General features: G+C 43.7%; 1 protein-coding gene across 1 annotated transcript in view; it reads right to left on the reverse strand.

Moving 5' to 3' along the window:
- The window catches only part of oca2 (oculocutaneous albinism II), a 229,428-nt gene that overhangs the window by 46,933 nt on the left and 162,495 nt on the right, over positions 1–20,000 (reverse strand). The window contains exon 17 of the mRNA XM_064933250.1: positions 17,617–17,725. Within this exon, the coding sequence (XP_064789322.1) occupies positions 17,617–17,725 (109 nt within the window). The remainder of the gene's footprint in view (positions 1–17,616; positions 17,726–20,000) is intronic.

Raw genomic sequence — 20,000 nt, forward strand, 5'->3', positions numbered from 1 at the left:
AAGTTGGAAATAGAGGAGTGGAGACACTGGCTGGAGGGCGCCAAGGGCCCATTTATCATCCTCATCGATCATCGGAACCTGGAGTACATACGGACAGCGAAGCGGTTGAACCTGCACCAAGCAAGGTGGGCCCTTTTCTTCCCTTGATTCAACTTCACCATGTCATATCGCCCAGGTTCAAAGAACACCAAAGCCGATGCCCTGTCCCGTCTCCACGATTCGAGAGAGGTTTCTGTCCTGAGTGCGCCCATCATTCAGCCCTCCCGAATCGTTGCCCCCGTGCTTTGGGACGTATGCATCTGTCATTCTCTGGAGAGGGAACCCGCGCCTGCTACCTGCTTTCAGGAGCGCATCTACATCCCCACGGGGGTAAGGGATCGGTTGTTCCCTGGGCGCAACACATCCCTCGCCGCTGGACACCCAGATATCACCCGCACCATTCAATTCAAAAGTACTGCTGGCCCACCTTGGCGCAGGACATCACCCACCATGTCAACTCTTGCTTCGTACGTGCCCAAACCAAATCTCCCCGGCACGTTCCAGCAGGGTAAAAATTCCTTTCCCTTCCCGTGCCTCAGCGGCCTTGGTCCCATCTTGTTACTGATCTCCCTGCTTCTGATGGTTTCACTACAATTATGGTTGTTGTGGACAGATTCTCTAAATCCTGACATTTTATTCCTCTCTCTGGTCTCCCTACCCCTCTCTGGTCTCCCTACCTCTCTCTGGTCTCCCTACCTCTCTCTGGTCTCCCTACCTCTCTCTGGTCTCCCTACCTCTCTCTGGTCTCCCTACCTCTCTCTGGTCTCCCTACCCCTCTCTGGTCTCCCTACCTCTCTCTGGTCTCCCTACCACTCTCTCGTGTCCCTACCTCTCTCTGGTCTCCCTACCTCTCTCTGGTCTCCCTACCTCTCTCTGGTCTCCCTACCTCTCTGGTCTCCACATCCGGGTACCGGCCTCAGTCCAACGGGCAGGTGGAGAGGATCAATTACAACTCCCCACCAACTACCAGATCAAAACCTCTTTTCATGTTTCCCTCCTCAGGTCGGTGATTCCTGGTCCTCGAGCTGATGCCGTCCCCCAAGAGAACCCTCCGCCTCCCCTGGACATCGAGGGAAGCCACGGCTATGCCATCAGATCCCTCCAAGACTGCCGACGTCATGGGGATCGGCCTCAGTACCTGGTGGATTGGGAGGGTTAAGGACCAGAGGAGCGCATATGGGATCCCGTAGATGACATTCTAGATCCCAACATAATCCGAGATTTCCACCTTCGCCATCCAGACTGGTCTGTTCCTCGCCCTCGGGGCTGTCCCCCTGGCCTGCGACATTCGACTCCGGCTCACGATGTCTCCGGTTTACTAACCACCAGTCCTGACAATCAATCATTACACACACCTGACAATCAATCATTACACACACCTGACAACCAATCATTACGCATACCTGACAACCAATCATTACACATACCTGACAACCAATCCTTCCACATACCTGACAACCAATCATTACACACACCTGACAACCAATCATTACACATACCTGACAACCAATCATTACACACACCTGACAACCAATCATTACACATACCTGACAACCAATCATTACACACACCTGACAACCAATCATTACACATACCTGACAACCAATCATTACACATACCTGACAACTAATCATTACACACACCTGACAACCAATCATTACACACACCTGACAACCAATCATTACACATACCTGAAAATGAATCATTACACACACCTGACAACCAATCATTACACACACCTGACAACCAATCATTACACACACCTGGCAACCAATCATTACACACACCTGACCACCCATCATTACGCACACCTGACAATCCTCATTACAGCAAACCTGCGTCCCATCACCCCATCACCCTATCACTCCCATCATTCCCATCATCCCATCACCCTATCACTCCCATCATTCCCTCATCCCATCACTCCTATCACTCCTATCATCCCATCACTCCCTTATCCCATCATCCCATCACTCCCTTATCCCATCATCCCATCACTCCCTTATCCCATCATCCCATCACTCCCTTATCCCATCACCCCATCACTCCTATCATCCCATCACCCCATCATCCCATCACTCCTATCATCCCATCACTCCATCATCCCATCACCCCATCACTCCTATCATCCCATCACCCCATCATCCCATCACTCCTATCATCCCATCACCTCATCATCCCATCACCCCATCATCCCATCACTCCCTTATCCCATCATCCCATCACTCCCATCATCCCATCACTCCATCACTCCATCACCCCATCACCCCATCACCCCATCATCCCCATCACCCCATCATCCCCATCACTCCTATCATCCCATCACCCCATCATCCCCATCACCCCATCATCCCCATCACCCCATCATCCCCATCACTCCTATCATCCCATCACCCCATCACTCCCATCATCCCATCACTCCTATCATCCCATCACTCCTATCATCCCATCACCTCATCATCCCATCACTCCTATCATCCCATCACTCCTATCATCCCATCACTCCTATCATCCCATCACCCCATCACCCCATCACTCCCATCATCCCATCACTCCTATCATCCCATCACTCCTATCATCCCATCACTCCTATCATCCCATCACTCCTATCATCCCATCACTCCCATCATCCCATCACTCCTATCATCCCATCACTCCCATCATCCCATCACTCCCATCATCCCATCACTCCTATCATCCCATCACTCCTATCATCCCATCACCCCTATCATCCCATCACCCCATCATCCCCATCACTCCCATTATCCCATCACTCCTATCATCCCATCACTCCTATCATCCCATCACTCCTATCATCCCATCACCTCATCATCCCATCACTCCTATCATCCCATCACTCCTATCATCCCATCACCCCATCATCCCCATCACTCCCATTATCCCATCACTCCTATCATCCCATCACTCATATCATCCCATCACTCCTATCATCCCATCACCCCATCATCCCCATCACTCCCATTATCCCATCACTCCTATCATCCCATCACTCCTATCATCCCATCACTCCTATCATCCCATCACCCCTATCATCCCATCACCCCATCATCCCCATCACTCCCATTATCCCATCACTCCTATCATCCCATCACTCCTATCATCCCATCACTCCTATCATCCCATCACCTCATCATCCCATCACTCCTATCATCCCATCACTCCTATCATCCCATCACCCCATCATCCCCATCACTCCCATTATCCCATCACTCCTATCATCCCATCACTCCTATCATCCCATCACTCCTATCATCCCATCACCTCATCATCCCATCACTCCTATCATCCCATCACTCCTATCATCCCATCACCCCATCATCCCCATCACTCCCATTATCCCATCACTCCTATCATCCCATCACTCCTATCATCCCATCACCCCATCATCCCATCACTCCTATCATCCCATCACTCCTATCATCCCATCACTCCTATCATCCCATCACTCCCATCATCCCATCACTCCTATCATCCCATCACTCCCATCATCCCATCACTCCCATCATCCCATCACTCCTATCATCCCATCACTCCTATCATCCCATCACCCCTATCATCCCATCACCCCATCATCCCCATCACTCCCATTATCCCATCACTCCTATCATCCCATCACTCCTATCATCCCATCACTCCTATCATCCCATCACCTCATCATCCCATCACTCCTATCATCCCATCACTCCTATCATCCCATCACCCCATCATCCCCATCACTCCCATTATCCCATCACTCCTATCATCCCATCACTCATATCATCCCATCACTCCTATCATCCCATCACCCCATCATCCCCATCACTCCCATTATCCCATCACTCCTATCATCCCATCACTCCTATCATCCCATCACTCCTATCATCCCATCACCCCTATCATCCCATCACCCCATCATCCCCATCACTCCCATTATCCCATCACTCCTATCATCCCATCACTCCTATCATCCCATCACTCCTATCATCCCATCACCTCATCATCCCATCACTCCTATCATCCCATCACTCCTATCATCCCATCACCCCATCATCCCCATCACTCCCATTATCCCATCACTCCTATCATCCCATCACTCCTATCATCCCATCACTCCTATCATCCCATCACCTCATCATCCCATCACTCCTATCATCCCATCACTCCTATCATCCCATCACCCCATCATCCCCATCACTCCCATTATCCCATCACTCCTATCATCCCATCACTCCTATCATCCCATCACTCCTATCATCCCATCACCCCATCACTCCCATCATCCCATCACTCCTATCATCCCATCACTCCTATCATCCCATCACTCCTATCATCCCATCACTCCTATCATCCCATCACTCCCATCATCCCATCACTCCCATCATCCCATCACTCCCATCATCCCATCACTCCCATCATCCCATCACTCCTATCATCCCATCACTCCCATCATCCCATCACTCCTATCATCCCATCACTCCTATCATCCCATCACTCCTATCATCCCCATCACTCCTATCATCCCCATCACTCCTATCATCCCATCACCTCATCATCCCATCACCTCATCATCCCATCACTCCCAAGCATCTCTTATCAAGCACTATTGGATCTGTGTTCATGTCCAGACGCTGCTCTTGTTTAGTTATCGCTCTGTGCTCGATATTATCATTAAAGACACCATGTGCATCATAAAACCCAGCATCATTGTTACAGCTGGTTTAAAACCTGCTATTAGAGAGCATATATCTTGATCGACTGGTTTAATCCATAAGAGTCTAAACCCTATTAATGTGTAGCCCAAATTGTTTGTACTCCACAGACAGAAGATCGGCTGTACCGACTACAGACGAGTACCAAGATGCAAAGCAAATCAGAGAACACCACCGTGTTGGTGAGTTTCATCTTATCAGCTCGTAGAGAGGATATGAAGAGGTTTTGATAGGCTGGTTTAAAACCAGCTTTTAGAGACGATCTAAAAGGGTTTTGATAGGCTGGTTTAAAACCAGCTTTTAGAGACGATCTGAAAAGGTTTTGATAGGCTGGTTTAAAACCAGGTGTTAGAGACGATCTGAAAGGGTTTTGATAGGCTGGTTCAAAACCAGGTGTTAGAGACGATCTGAAAGGGTTTTGATAGGCTGGTTCAAAACCAGCTGTTAGAGACGATCTGAAAGGGTTTTGATAGGCTGGTTCAAAACCAGCTCTTAGAGACGATCTGAAAGGGTTTTGATAGGCTGGTTCAAAACCAGGTGTTAGAGACGATCTGAAAGGGTTTTGATAGGCTGGTTTAAAACCAGCTCTTAGGCTGGTTTAAAACCAGCTCTTAGAGACGATCTGAAAAGGTTTTGATAGGCTGGTTTAAAACCAGGTGTTAGAGACGATCTGAAAGGGTTTTGGTAGGCTGGTTAAAAACAAGCTGTTAGAGACGATCTGAAAAGGTTTTGATAGGCTGGTTCAAAACCAGGTGTTAGAGACGATCTGAAAGGGTTTTGGTAGGCTGGTTCAAAACCAGGTGTTAGAGACGATCTGAAAGGGTTTTGGTAGGCTGGTTAAAAACAAGCTGTTAGAGACGATCTGAAAGGGTTTTGATAGGCTGGTTAAAAACAAGCTGTTAGAGACGATCTGAAAGGGTTTTGATAGGCTGGTTTAAAACCAGGTGTTAGAGACGATCTGAAAGGGTTTTGGTAGGCTGGTTAAAAACAAGCTGTTAGAGACGATCTGAAAGGGTTTTGATAGGCTGGTTAAAAACAAGCTGTTAGAGACGATCTGAAAGGGTTTTGATAGGCTGGTTTAAAACCAGGTGTTAGAGACGATCTGAAAGGGTTTTGGTAGGCTGGTTCAAAACCAGGTGTTAGAGACGATCTGAAAGGGTTTTGATAGGCTGGTTTAAAACCAGCTCTTAGAGACGATCTGAAAGGGTTTTGGTAGGCTGGTTTAAAACCAGGTGTTAGAGACGATCTGAAAGGGTTTTGATAGGCTGGTTCAAAACCAGGTGTTAGAGACGATCTGAAAGGGTTTTGATAGGCTGGTTTAAAACCAGGTGTTAGAGACGACCTGAAAGGGTTTTGGTAGGCTGGTTCAAAACCAGCTCTTATAGACGATCTGAAAGGGTTTTGATAGGCTGGTTAAAAACAAGCTGTTAGAGACGATCTGAAAGGGTTTTGATAGGCTGGTTTAAAACCAGGTGTTAGAGACGATCTGAAAGGGTTTTGGTAGGCTGGTTCAAAACCAGCTCTTATAGACGATCTGAAAGGGTTTTGATAGGCTGGTTCAAAACAAGCTGTTAGAGACGATCTGAAAGGGTTTTGATAGGCTGGTTTAAAACAAGCTGTTAGAGAGGAGTCTAGGGCTAAGTCCAAAATGCTTCTAAACAGCTTCTACTCCCGAGCCAAAATACTCCTGAACAGTTAATCAAACACACACACTGCTGCTAGTTTAATAACTCTAGCTACATAATTAATTACCTCAATTACAAAGACAGCGGTCCCCCCCGCAAGATTACACATTGACTATGTACCGGTACCCCCTGTATATAGCCTCCACTCTGACTCTGTACCGGTGCCCCCTGTATATAGCCTCCACATTGACTCTGTACCGGTACCCCTGTATATAGCCTCCACATTGACTCTGTACCGGTACCCACTGTATATAGCCTCCACTCTGACTCTGTACCGGTGCCCCCTGTATATAGCCTCCACATTGACTCTGTACCGTAATACCTTGTATATAGCCTCCACTCTGACTCTGTACCGGTGCCCCCTGTATATAGCCTCCACTCTGACTCTGTACTGGTACCCCCTGTATATAGCCTCCACATTGACTCTGTACCGGTACCCCCTGTATATAGCCTACACATTGACTCTGTACCGGTACCCCCTGTATATAGCCTCCACATTGACTCTGTACTGGTACCCTCTGTATATAGCCTCCACATTGACTCTGTACCGGTACCCCTTGTATATAGCCTCCACATTGACTCTGTAACGTAACACCCTGTATATAGCCTCCACATTGACTCTGTACCGGTACCCCCTGTATATAGGCTCCACTCTGACTCTGTACCAGTACCCCCTGTATATAGCCTCCACATTGACTCTGTACTGGTACCCCCTGTATATAGCCTCCACATTGACTCTGTACCGGTACCCCCTGTATATAGCCTCCACATTGACTCTGTACTGGTACCCTCTGTATATAGCCTCCACATTGACTCTGTACCGGTACCCCCTGTATATAGCCTCCACATTGACTCTGTACCGTAACACCCTGTATATAGCCTCCACATTGACTCTGTACCGGTACCCCCTGTATATAACCTCCACATTGACTCTGTACCGGTACCCCCTGTATATAGCCTCCACATTGACTCTGTACCGTAATACCCTGTATATAGCCTCCACATTGACTCTGTACCGGTACCCCCTGTATATAGCCTCCACATTGACTCTGTACCGGTACCCCCTGTATATAGCCTCCACATTGACTCTGTACCGTAACACCCTGTATATAGCCTCCACATTGACTCTGTACCGGTACCCCCTGTATATAGCCTCCACATTGACTCTGTATCGTAACACCCTGTATATAGCCTCCACAATGACTCTGTACCGTAACACCCTGTATATAGCCTCCACATTGACTCTGTACCGGTACCCCCTGTATATAACCTCCACATTGACTCAGTACCGGTACCCCCTGTATATAGCCTCCACATTGACTCTGTACCGGTACACCCTGTATATAGCCGTCACATTGACTCTGTACCATAACACCCTGTATATAGCCTCCACATTGACTCTGTACCGGTACCCCCTGTATATAGCCTCCACATTGACTCTGTACCGGTACCCCCTGTATATAGCCTCCACATTGACTCTGTACCGGTACCCCCTGTATATAGCCTCCACATTGACTCTGTACCGTACCACCTGTATATAGCCTCCACATTGACTCTGTACCATAACACACTGTATATAGCCTCCACATTGACTCTGTAGTGGTACACCCTGTATATAGCCTCCACATTGACTCTGTACCGGTACCCCCTGTATATGGCCTCCACATTGACTCTGTACCGTACCACCTGTATATAGCCTCCACATTGACTCTGTACCATAACACACTGTATATAGCCTCCACATTGACTCTGTAGTGGTACACCCTGTATATAGCCTCCACATTGACTCTGTACCGGTACCCCCTGTATATAGCCTCCACATTGACTCTGTACCGGTACCCCCTGTATATAGCCTCCACATTGACTCTGTACCGGTACCCCCTGTATATAGCCTCCACATTGACTCTGTACCGTAATACCCTGTATATAGCCTCCACACTGACTCTGTAGTGGTACACCCTGTATATAGCCTCCACACTGACTCTGTACCGTAATACCCTGTATATAGCCTCCACATTGACTCTGTACCGGTACCCCCTGTATATAGCCTCCACATTGACTCTGTACCGGTACCCCCTGTATATAGCCTCCACATTGACTCTGTACCGGTACCCCCTGTATATAGCCTCCACACTGACTCTGTACCGTAATACCCTGTATATAGCCTCCACATTGACTCTGTACCGTAACACCCTGTATATAGCCTCCACATTGACTCTGTACCGTAATACCCTGTATATAGCCTCCACATTGACTCTGTACCGTAATACCCTGTATATAGCCTCCACATTGACTCTGTACCGGTACCCCCTGTATATAGCCTCCACATTGACTCTGTACCGGTACCCCCTGTATATAGCCTCCACATTGACTCTGTACCGGTACCCCCTGTATATAGCCTCCACACTGACTCTGTACCGTAATACCCTGTATATAGCCTCCACATTGACTCTGTACCGTAACACCCTGTATATAGCCTCCACACTGACTCTGTACCGTAATACCCTGTATATAGCCTCCACATTGACTCTGTACCGTAACACCCTGTATATAGCCTCCACATTGACTCTGTACCGGTACCCCCTGTATATAGCCTCCACACTGACTCTGTACCGTAATACCCTGTATATAGCCTCCACATTGACTCTGTACCGTAACACCCTGTATATAGCCTCCACATTGACTCTGTACCGTAACACCCTGTATATAGCCTCCACATTGACTCTGTACCGTAATACCCTGTATATAGCCTCCACATTGACTCTGTACTGTAATACCCTGTATATAGCCTCCACATTGACTCTGTACCGGTACACCCTGTATATAGCCTCCACATTGACTCTGTACCGTAATACCCTGTATATAACCTGATATGATATTGATATTGATATTGACATGATATTATTGTTTTGGTTGTGTTAGTGGTTGATTCGCAGCAGAACAAAGCGTGTGACTGGATTCTACTTGGCCCAGACAGGAAGATATAGAGTATGACAGGATGCTACTTGGCCCAGCCAGGAAGATATAGAGTATGACAAGATCCTACTTGGCCCTGCCAGGAAGATATGGAGTATGACAGGATGCTACTTGGCCCAGACAGGAAGATATGGAGTATGACAGGATGCTACTTGGCCCAGACAGGAAGATATGGAGTATGACAGGATGCTACTTGGCCCAGCCAGGAAGATATAGAGTATGACAGGATGCTACAACCTCTCCCCTCTATAACAGAAGCAACCTCTCCTCTCTATAACAGAAGCAACCTCTCCCCTCTATAACAGAAGCAACCTCTCCCCTCTATACCAGAAGCAACCTCTCCTCTCATAACAGAAGCAACCTCTCCTCTCTATAACAGAAGCAACCTCTCCTCTCTATAACAGAAGCAACCTCTCCCCTCTATAACAGAAGCAACCTCTCCTCTCTATAACAGAAGCAACCTCTCCTCTCTATAACAGAAGCAACCTCTCCCCTCTATAACAGAAGCAACCTCTCCTCTCATAACAGAAGCAACCTCTCCCCTCTATAACAGAAGCAACCTCTCCTCTCTATAACAGAAGCAACCTCTCCTCTCTATAACAGAAGCAACCTCTCCTCTCATAACAGAAGCAACCTCTCCCCTCTATAACAGAAGCAACCTCTCCCCTCTATACCAGAAGCAACCTCTCCTCTCATAACAGAAGCAACCTCTCCCCTCTATAACAGAAGCAACCTCTCCTCTCTATAACAGAAGCAACCTCTCCTCTCTATAACAGAAGCAACCTCTCCCCTCTCTACCAGAAGCAACCTCTCCTCTCATAACAGAAGCAACCTCTCCCCTCTATAACAGAAGCAACCTCTCCTCTCTATAACAGAAGCAACCTCTCCTCTCTATAACAGAAGCAACCTCTCCTCTCTATAACAGAAGCAACCTCTCCTCTCTATAACAGAAGCAACCTCTCCCCTCTATAACAGAAGCAACCTCTCCTCTCATAACAGAAGCAACCTCTCCTCTCTATAACAGAAGCAACCTCTCCTCTCTATAACAGAAGCAACCTCTCCTCTCATAACAGAAGCAACCTCTCCTCTCTATAACAGAAGCAACCTCTCCTCTCATAACAGAAGCAACCTCTCCTCTCATAACAGAAGCAACCTCTCCTCTCTATAACAGAAGCAACCTCTCCTCTCTATAACAGAAGCAACCTCTCCTCTCTATAACAGAAGCAACCTCTCCTCTCATAACAGAAGCAACCTCTCCTCTCTATAACAGAAGCAACCTCTCCTCTCATAACAGAAGCAACCTCTCCTCTCTATAACAGAAGCAACCTCTCCTCTCTATAACAGAAGCAACCTCTCCTAGTTACTCACAGAGTGAGACTCAGGTTGTTTTCTATAGTTACTCACAGAGTGAGACTCAGGTTGTTTTCTATAGTTACTCACAGAGTGAGACTCAGGTTGATTTCTATAGTTACTCACAGAGTGAGACTCAGGTGGTTTTTGTAGTTACTCACAGAGTGAGACTCAGGTTGTTCTCTATAGTTACTCACAGGGTGAGACTCAGGTGGTTTTCTATAGTTACTCACAGAGTGAGACTCAGGTTGTTTTCTATAGTTACTCACAGAGTGAGACTCAGGTGGTATTTGTAGTTACTCACAGAGTGAGACTCAGGTTGTTTTCTATAGTTACTCACAGAGTGAGATTCGGGTTGTTTTCTATAGTTACTCACAGAGTGAGACTAAGGTTGTTTTCTACAGTTACTCACAGTGAGACTCAGGTTGTTTTCTACAGTTACTCACAGTGAGACTCAGGTTGTTTTCTATAGTTACTCACAGAGTGAGACTCAGGTTGTTTTCTATAGTTACTCACAGTGAGACTAAGGTTGTTTTCTATAGTTACTCACAGAGTGAGACTCATGTTGTTTTCTATAGCTACTCACAGAGAGACTCAGGTTGTTTTCTATAGTTACTCACAGAGTGAGACTCAGGTTGATTTCTATAGTTACTCACAGAGTGAGACTCAGGTTGTTTTCTATAGTTACTCACAGAGTGAGACTCAGGTGGTTTTTGTAGTTACTCACAGAGTGAGTGAGACAACATTTTGGCCTATCAATGGAAATGTCTGGCCTATATTCCTGCGACGTGAGAAACCTCTACGGATCCACAGACACATTCCCATCATAGTGATTAACGAGCTGCAACAAACACTCAAACTGGACAGTTTTATCTCCATCTTCATTCAAAGACTCAATCATGGACACTCTTACTGACAGTTGTGACTGATTTGTGTGATGTATTGTTGTCTCTACCTTCTTACCCTTTGTGCTGTTGTCTGTGCCCAATAATATTTGTACCATGTTTTGTGCTGCTACCATGTTGTGTTGCTACCATGCTGTGTTTCTACCATGTTGTGCTGCTACTGTGTTGTTATCATGTTGTGTTGCTACCATGTTGTGTTTCTACCATGTTGTGTTGCTACCATGCTGTGTTTTTACCATGCTGTGTTTCTACCATGCTGTGTTTCTACCGTGTTGTGATGCTACCTCGTTGTTATCATGTTGTGTTTCTACCATGTTGTGTTTCTACCATGCTGTGTTTCTACCATGCTGTGTTTCTACCATGCTGTGTTTCTACCATGCTGTGATGCTACCGTGTTGTTATCATGTTGTGTTGCTACCATGCTGTGTTTCTACCATGTTGTGATGCTACCGTGTTGTTATCATGTTGTGTTGCGATCATGCTGTGTTTCAACCATGTTGTGCTGCTACTGTGTTGTTATCATGTTGTGTTGCTACCATGCTGTGTTTCTACCATGTTGTGCTGCTACTTTGTTGTTATCATGTTGTGTTGATACCATGTTGTGTTTCTACCATGTTGTGTTTCTACCATGTTGTGTTGCTACCATGTTGTGTTGCTACCATGTTGTGTTGCTACCATGCTGTGTTGCTACCATGCTGTGTTTCTACCATGCTGTGTTTCTACCATGCTGTGTTGCTACCATGTTGTGTTTCTACCATGCTGTGTTTCTACCATGTTGTGTTTCTACCATGCTGTGTTTCTACCATGTTGTAATGCTACCGTGTTGTTATCATGTTGTGTTGCTACCATGTTGTGTTGCTACCATGTTGTGTTTCTACCATGCTGTGTTTCTACCATGCTGTGTTTCTACCATGCTCTGTTTCTACCATGCTGTGATGCTACCGTGTTGTTATCATGTTGTGTTGCTACCATGCTGTGTTTCTACCATGTTGTGATGCTACCGTGTTGTTATCATGTTGTGTTGCGACCATGCTGTGTTTCTACCATGTTGTGATGCTACCGTGTTGTTATCATGTTGTGTTGCTACCATGCTGTGTTTCTACCATGTTGTGATGCTACCGTATTGTTATCATGTTGTTTTGCTACCATGCTGTGTTTCTACCATGCTGTGTTTCTACCATGCTCTGATGCTACCGTGTTGTTATCATGTTGTGTTCCTATCATGCTGTTGTCTTAGGTCTCTCTTTATGTAGTGTTGTGATGTCTCTCTTTATGTGGTGTTGTAGTGTCTCTCTTTATGTAGTGTTGTGGTGTCTCTCTTTATGTAGTGTTGTGGTGTCTCTCTTTATGTAGTGTTGTAGTGTCTCTCTTTATGTAGTGTTGTGGTGTCTCTCTTTATGTAGTGTTGTGGTGTCTCTCTTTATGTAGTGTTGTCTCTCTTTATGTAGTGTTGTCTCTCTTTATGTAGTGTTGTGGTGTCTCTCTTTATGTAGTGTTGTGGTGTCTCTCTTTATGTAGTGTTGTCTTTCTTTATGTAGTGTTGTCTCTCTTTATGTAGTGTTGTGGTGTCTCTCTTTATGTAGTGTTGTGGTGTCTCTCTTTATGTAGTGTTGTGTTGTCTCTCTTTATGTAGTGTTGTGGTGTCTCTCTTTATGTAGTGTTGTCTCTCTTTATGTAGTGTTGTGGTGTCTCTCTTTATGTAGTGTTGTCTCTCTTTATGTAGTGTTGTCTCTCTTTATGTAGTGTTGTGGTGTCTCTCTTTATGTAGTGTTGTGGTGTCTCTCTTTATGTAGTGTTGTCTTTCTTTATGTAGTGTTGTCTCTCTTTATGTAGTGTTGTGGTGTCTCTCTTTATGTAGTGTTGTGGTGTCTCTCTTTATGTAGTGTTGTCTCTCTTTATGTAGTGTTGTCTCTCTTTATGTAGTGTTGTCTCTCTTTATGTAGTGTTGTGGTGTCTCTCTTTATGTAGTGTTGTGGTGTCTCTCTTTATGTAGTGTTGTCTTTCTTTATGTAGTGTTGTCTCTCTTTATGTAGTGTTGTGGTGTCTCTCTTTACGTAGTGTTGTGGTGTCTCTCTTTATGTAGTGTTGTCTCTCTTTATGTAGTGTTGTCTCTCTTTATGTAGTGTTGTGGTGTCTCTCTTTATGTAGTGTTGTGGTGTCTCTCTTTATGTAGTGTTGTGTTGTCTCGCTTTATGTAGTGTTGTAGTGTCTCTCTTTATGTAGTGTTGTGGTGTCTCTCTTTATGTAGTGGTGTCTCTCTTTATGTAGTGTTGTGGTGTCTCTCTTTATGTTGTGGTGTCTCTCTTTATGTAGTGTTGTGGTGTCTCTCTTTATGTAGTGTTGTGGTGTCTCTCTTTATGTAGTGTTGTGGTGTCTCTCTTTATGTAGTGTTGTCTCTCTTTATGTAGTGTTGTGGTGTCTCTTGTCGTGATGTGTGTTTTTTCCTATATTTATTTTTTTACATTTTTAATCCCAGGCCTTCATCCCCGCAGGAGGCCTTTTGTCAGGCCGTCGTTGGAAATAAGAATTTGTTCTTAACGGACTTGCCTAGTTAAATAAAAAAATAAAAAAAAAATACAAGTGAGCGGACCATTATTATAAGCCAAATTAAATGTTTCTGTGTCAACATAATGAAAATATAATGACGCTCAATATCCAAAACACCTTCTGGGAGTGAATAGGTTGTGTAAACAACAGTTATTGCACTGTTGGTAGTATCAGGTTAACAGGGCCTATAGTCAGGGCTTATTGAACTGTTGGTATATTCAGGTTTTAACAGGGCTTATTGAACTGTTGGTATATTCAGGTTAACAGGGCCTATAGTCAGGGCTTATTGAACTGTTGGTATATTCAGGTTGACAGGGCCTATAGTCAGGGCTTATTGAACTGTTGGTATATTCAGGTTAACAGGGCCTATAGTCAGGGCTTATTGAACTGTTGGTATATTCGGGTTGACAGGGCCTATAGTCAGGGCTTATTGAACTGTTGGTATATTCAGGTTGTCAGGGCTTATTGAACTGTTGGTATATTCAGGTTAACAGGGCCTATAGTCAGGGCTTATTGAACTGTTGGTATATTCAGGTTGACAGGGCCTATAGTCAGGGCTTATTGAACTGTTGGTATATTCAGGTTGACAGGGCCTATAGTCAGGGCTTATTGAACTGTTGGTATATTCAGGTTGACAGGGCCTATAGTCAGGGCTTATTGAACTGTTGGTATATTCAGGTTGACAGGGCCTATAGTCAGGGCTTATTGAACTGTTGGTATATTCAGGTTGACAGGGCCTATAGTCAGGGCTTATTGAACTGTTGGTATATTCAGGTTGATAGGGCCTATAGTCAGGGCTTATTGAACTGTTGGTATATTCAGGTTAACAGGGCCTATAGTCAGGGCTTATTGAACTGTTGGTATATTCAGGTTGACAGGGCCTATAGTCAGGGCTTATTGAACTGTTGGTATATTCAGGTTGACAGGGCCTATAGTCAGTGGTTATTGAACTGTTGGTATATTCAGGTTTTAACAGGGCTTATTGAACTGTTGGTAGTATCAGGTTAAAAGGGCCTGAAAGGGCGGCAGGGTAGCCTAGTGGTTAGAGCGGTGGACTAGTAACCGAAAGGTTGTGAGTTCAAACCCCCGAGCTGACAAGGTACAAATCTGTCGTTCTGCCCCTGAACAGGCAGTTAACCCACTGTTCCTAGGCCGTCATTGAAAATAAGAATTTGTTCTTAACTGACTTGCCTGGTTAAATAAAGGTAAAATTAAAAAAAATAAAAAATTAAATAGTCAGGGCTTATTGAACTGTTGGTATATTCAGGTTTTAACAGGGCCTATAGTCAGGGCTTATTGAACTGTTGGTATATTCATGTTAACAGGGCCTATAGTCAGGGCTTATTGAACTGTTGGTATATTCAGGTTGACAGGGCCTATAGTCAGGGCTTATTGAACTGTTGGTATATTCAGGTTGACAGGGCCTATAGTCAGGGCTTATTGAACTGTTGGTATATTCAGGTTTTAACAGGGCCTATGGTTAGGGCTTATTGAACTGTTGGTATATTCAGGTTAACAGGGCCTATAGTCAGGGCTTATTGAACTGTTGGTATATTCAGGTTAACAGGGCTTATTGAACTGTTGGTATATTCAGGTTAACAGGGCCTATAGTCAGGGCTTATTGAACTGTTGGTATATTCAGGTTAACAGGGCTTATTGAACTGTTGGTATATTCAGGTTTTAACAGGGCCTATGGTTAGGGCTTATTGAACTGTTGGTATATTCAGGTTAACAGGGCTTATTGAACTGTTGGTATATTCAGGTTAACAGGGCCTATAGTCAGGGCTCATTGAACTGTTGGTAGTATCAGGTTAACAGGGCCTATAGTCAGGGCTTATTGAACTGTTGGTATATTCAGGTTAACAGGGCCTATAGTTAGGGTTTATTGAACTGTTGGTATATTCAGGTTAACAGGGCCTATAGTTAGGGCTTATTGAACTGTTGGTATATTCAGGTTAACAGGGCCTATAGTCAGGGCTTATTGAACTGTTGGTATATTCAGGTTGACAGGGCCTATAGTCAGGGCTTATTGAACTGTTGGTATATTCAGGTTTTAACAGGGCCTATAGTCAGGGCTTATTGAACTGTTGGTATATTCAGGTTTTAACAGGGCCTATAGTCAGGGCTTATTGAACTGTTGGTATATTCAGGTTTTAACAGGGCCTATAGTCAGGGCTTATTGAACTGTTGGTATATTCAGGTTTTAACAGGGCCTATAGTCAGGGCTTATTGAACTGTTGGTATATTGAGGTTTTTATTACATTACTATAGTAACAGAACCTACAACCATGTATAATTACATTACTATAGTAACAGAACCTACAACCATGTATAATAACATTACTATAGTAAAATAACCTACAACCATGTATAATTGCATTACTATAGTAACAGAACCAACAACCATGTATAATTACGTTACTATAGTAACAGAACCTACAACCATGTATAATTACATTACTATAGTAACAGAACCTACAACCATGTATAATAACATTACTATAGTAAAATAACCTACAACCATGTATAATAACATTACAATAGTAAAATAACCTACAACCATGTATAATTACATTACTATAGTAACAGAACCAACAACCATGTATAATTACATTACTATAGTAACAGAACCTACAACCATGTATAATTACGTTACTATAGTAACAAAACCTACCACCATGTATAATTAAATTACTATAGTAACAGAACCAACAACCATGTATAATTACATTACTATAGTAACAGAACCTACAACCATGTATAATTGCATTACTAAAGTAACAGAACCAACAACCATGTACAATTACATTACTATGGTAACAGAACCAACAACCATGTACAATTACGTTACTATGGTAACAGAACCTACAACCATGTATAATTATGTTACTATAGTAACAGAACCTACAACCATGTATAATTACGTTACTATAGTAACAGAACCTACAACCATGTATAATTACGTTACTATAGTAACAGAACCTACAACCATGTATAATTACATTACTATAGTAACAGAACCTACAACCATGTATACTTACATTACTATAGTAACAGAACCAACAACCATGTATAATAACATTACTATAGTAACAGAACCTACAACCATGTATAATTGCATTACTATAGTAACAGAACCAACAACCATGTATAATTACGTTACTATAGTAACAAAACCTACAACCATGTATAATTACGTTACTATAGTAACAGCACATACAACCAGTGAAAACAACACACTTCTTCTTAGTCATTCGTTACCTGACTGTATCTAAAATGGCATCCTATTCACCAGTATGTAGTGTATTACTTTTTGACCAGGGCCCAAAGTAGTGCACTTCACAGAGAATAGGTTGCCTTTAGGGACGTGTACCAGTGTTTTAATGAGACATTACAGCAGCTTACCCAGCTCCAGATGAATGCTGGGAACAAAGGAGTTCAGGAAGAACATGAAGATCACGACCCCCAGCACAGATATACACTTCACCAGGAGTACTCGGTCTGTTATTCTGTTCTGTTAGGAGAGAAGAAGAGTGTTATTCTGTTCTGTTAGGAGAGAAGAAGAGTGTTATTCTGTTCTGTTAGGAGAGAAGAAGAGTGTTATTTTGTTCTGTTAGGAGAGAAGAAGAGTGTTATTCTGTTCTGTTAGGAGAGAAGAAGAGTGTTATTCTGTTCTGTTAGGAGAGAAGAAGAGTGTTATTCTGTTCTGTTAGGAGAGAAGAAGAGTGTTATTCTGTTCTGTTAGGAGAGAAGAAGAGTGTTATTCTGTTCCGTTAGGAGAGAAGAAGAGTGTTATTCTGTTCCGTTAGGAGAGAAGAAGAGTGTTATTCTGTTCTGTTAGGAGAGAAGAAGAGTGTTATTCTGTTCCGTTAGGAGAGAAGAAGAGTGTTATTCTGTTCTGTTAGGAGAGAAGAAGAGTGTTATTCTGTTCTGTTAGGAGAGAAGAAGAGTGTTATTCTGTTCTGTTAGGAGAGAAGAAGAGTGTTATTCTGTTCTGTTAGGAGAGAAGAAGAGTGTTATTCTGTTCTGTTAGGAGAGAAGAAGAGTGTTATTTTGTTCTGTTAGGAGAGAAGAAGAGTGTTATTCTGTTCTGTTAGGAGAGAAGAAGAGTGTTATTCTGTTCTGTTAGGAGAGAAGAAGAGTGTTATTCTGTTCTGTTAGGAGAGAAGAAGAGTGTTATTCTGTTCTGTTAGGAGAGAAGAAGAGTGTTATTCTGTTCCGTTAGGAGAGAAGAAGAGTGTTATTCTGTTCCGTTAGGAGAGAAGAAGAGTGTTATTCTGTTCTGTTAGGAGAGAAGAAGAGTGTTATTCTGTTCCGTTAGGAGAGAAGAAGAGTGTTATTCTGTTCTGTTAGGAGAGAAGAAGAGTGTTATTCTGTTCTGTTAGGAGAGAAGAAGAGTGTTATTCTGTTCCGTTAGGAGAGAAGAAGAGTGTTATTCTGTTCTGTTAGGAGAGAAGAAGAGTGTTATTCTGTTCCGTTAGGAGAGAAGAAGAGTGTTATTCTGTTCTGTTAGGAGAGAAGAAGAGTGTTATTCTGTTCCGTTAGGAGAGAAGAAGAGTGTTATTCTGTTCTGTTAGGAGAGAAGAAGAGTGTTATTCTGTTCTGTTAGGAGAGAAGAAGAGTGTTATTCTGTTCTGTTAGGAGAGAAGAAGAGTGTTATTCTGTTCTGTTAGGAGAGAAGAAGAGTGTTATTCTGTTCCGTTAGGAGAGAAGAAGAGTGTTATTCTGTTCCGTTAGGAGAGAAGAAGAGTGTTATTCTGTTCCGTTAGGAGAGAAGAAGAGTGTTATTCTGTTCCGTTAGGAGAGAAGAAGAGTGTTATTCTGGTCCGTTAGAGAGAAGAAGAGTGTTATTCTGTTCCGTTAGGAGAGAAGAAGAGTGTTATTCTGTTCCGTTAGGAGAGAAGAAGAGTGTTATTCTGTTCCGTTAGGAGAGAAGAAGAGTGTTATTCTGGTCCGTTAGGAGAGAAGAAGAGTGTTATTCTGTTCCGTTAGGAGAGAAGAAGAGTGTTATTCTGTTCTGTTAGGAGAGAAGAAGAGTGTTATTCTGTTCCGTTAGGAGAGAAGAAGAGTGTTATTCTGTTCCGTTAGGAGAGAAGAAGAGTGTTATTCTGTTCCGTTAGGAGAGAAGAAGAGTGTTATTCTGTTCCGTTAGGAGAGAAGAAGAGTGTTATTCTGGTCCGTTAGGAGAGAAGAAGAGTGTTATTCTGTTCCGTTAGGAGAGAAGAAGAGTGTTATTCTGTTCTGTTAGGAGAGAGGAAGAGTGTTATTCTGGTCCGTTAGGAGAGAAGAAGAGTGTTATTCTGTTCTGTTAGGAGAGAAGAAGAGTGTTATTCTGTTCTGTTAGGAGAGAAGAAGAGTGTTATTCTGTTCTGTTAGGAGAGAAGAAGAGTGTTATTCTGTTCTGTTAGGAGAGAAGAAGAGTGTTATTCTGTTCTGTTAGGAGAGAAGAAGAGTGTTATTCTGTTCTGTTAGGAGAGAAGAAGAGTGTTATTCTGTTCTGTTAGGAGAGAAGAAGAGTGTTATTCTGGTCCGTTAGGAGAGAAGAAGAGTGTTATTCTGTTCTGTTAGGAGAGAAGAAGAGTGTTATTCTGTTCTGTTAGGAGAGAAGAAGAGTGTTATTCTGTTCTGTTAGGAGAGAAGAAGAGTGTTATTCTGTTCTGTTAGGAGAGAAGAAGAGTGTTATTCTGTTCTGTTAGGAGAGAAGAAGAGTGTTATTCTGTTCCGTTAGGAGAGAAGAAGAGTGTTATTCTGTTCCGTTAGGAGAGAAGAAGAGTGTTATTCTGTTCCGT

The sequence above is a fragment of the Oncorhynchus masou genome, chromosome 24, assembly GCF_036934945.1.
Source record: "Oncorhynchus masou masou isolate Uvic2021 chromosome 24, UVic_Omas_1.1, whole genome shotgun sequence".
Lineage (NCBI taxonomy): Eukaryota > Metazoa > Chordata > Actinopteri > Salmoniformes > Salmonidae > Oncorhynchus > Oncorhynchus masou.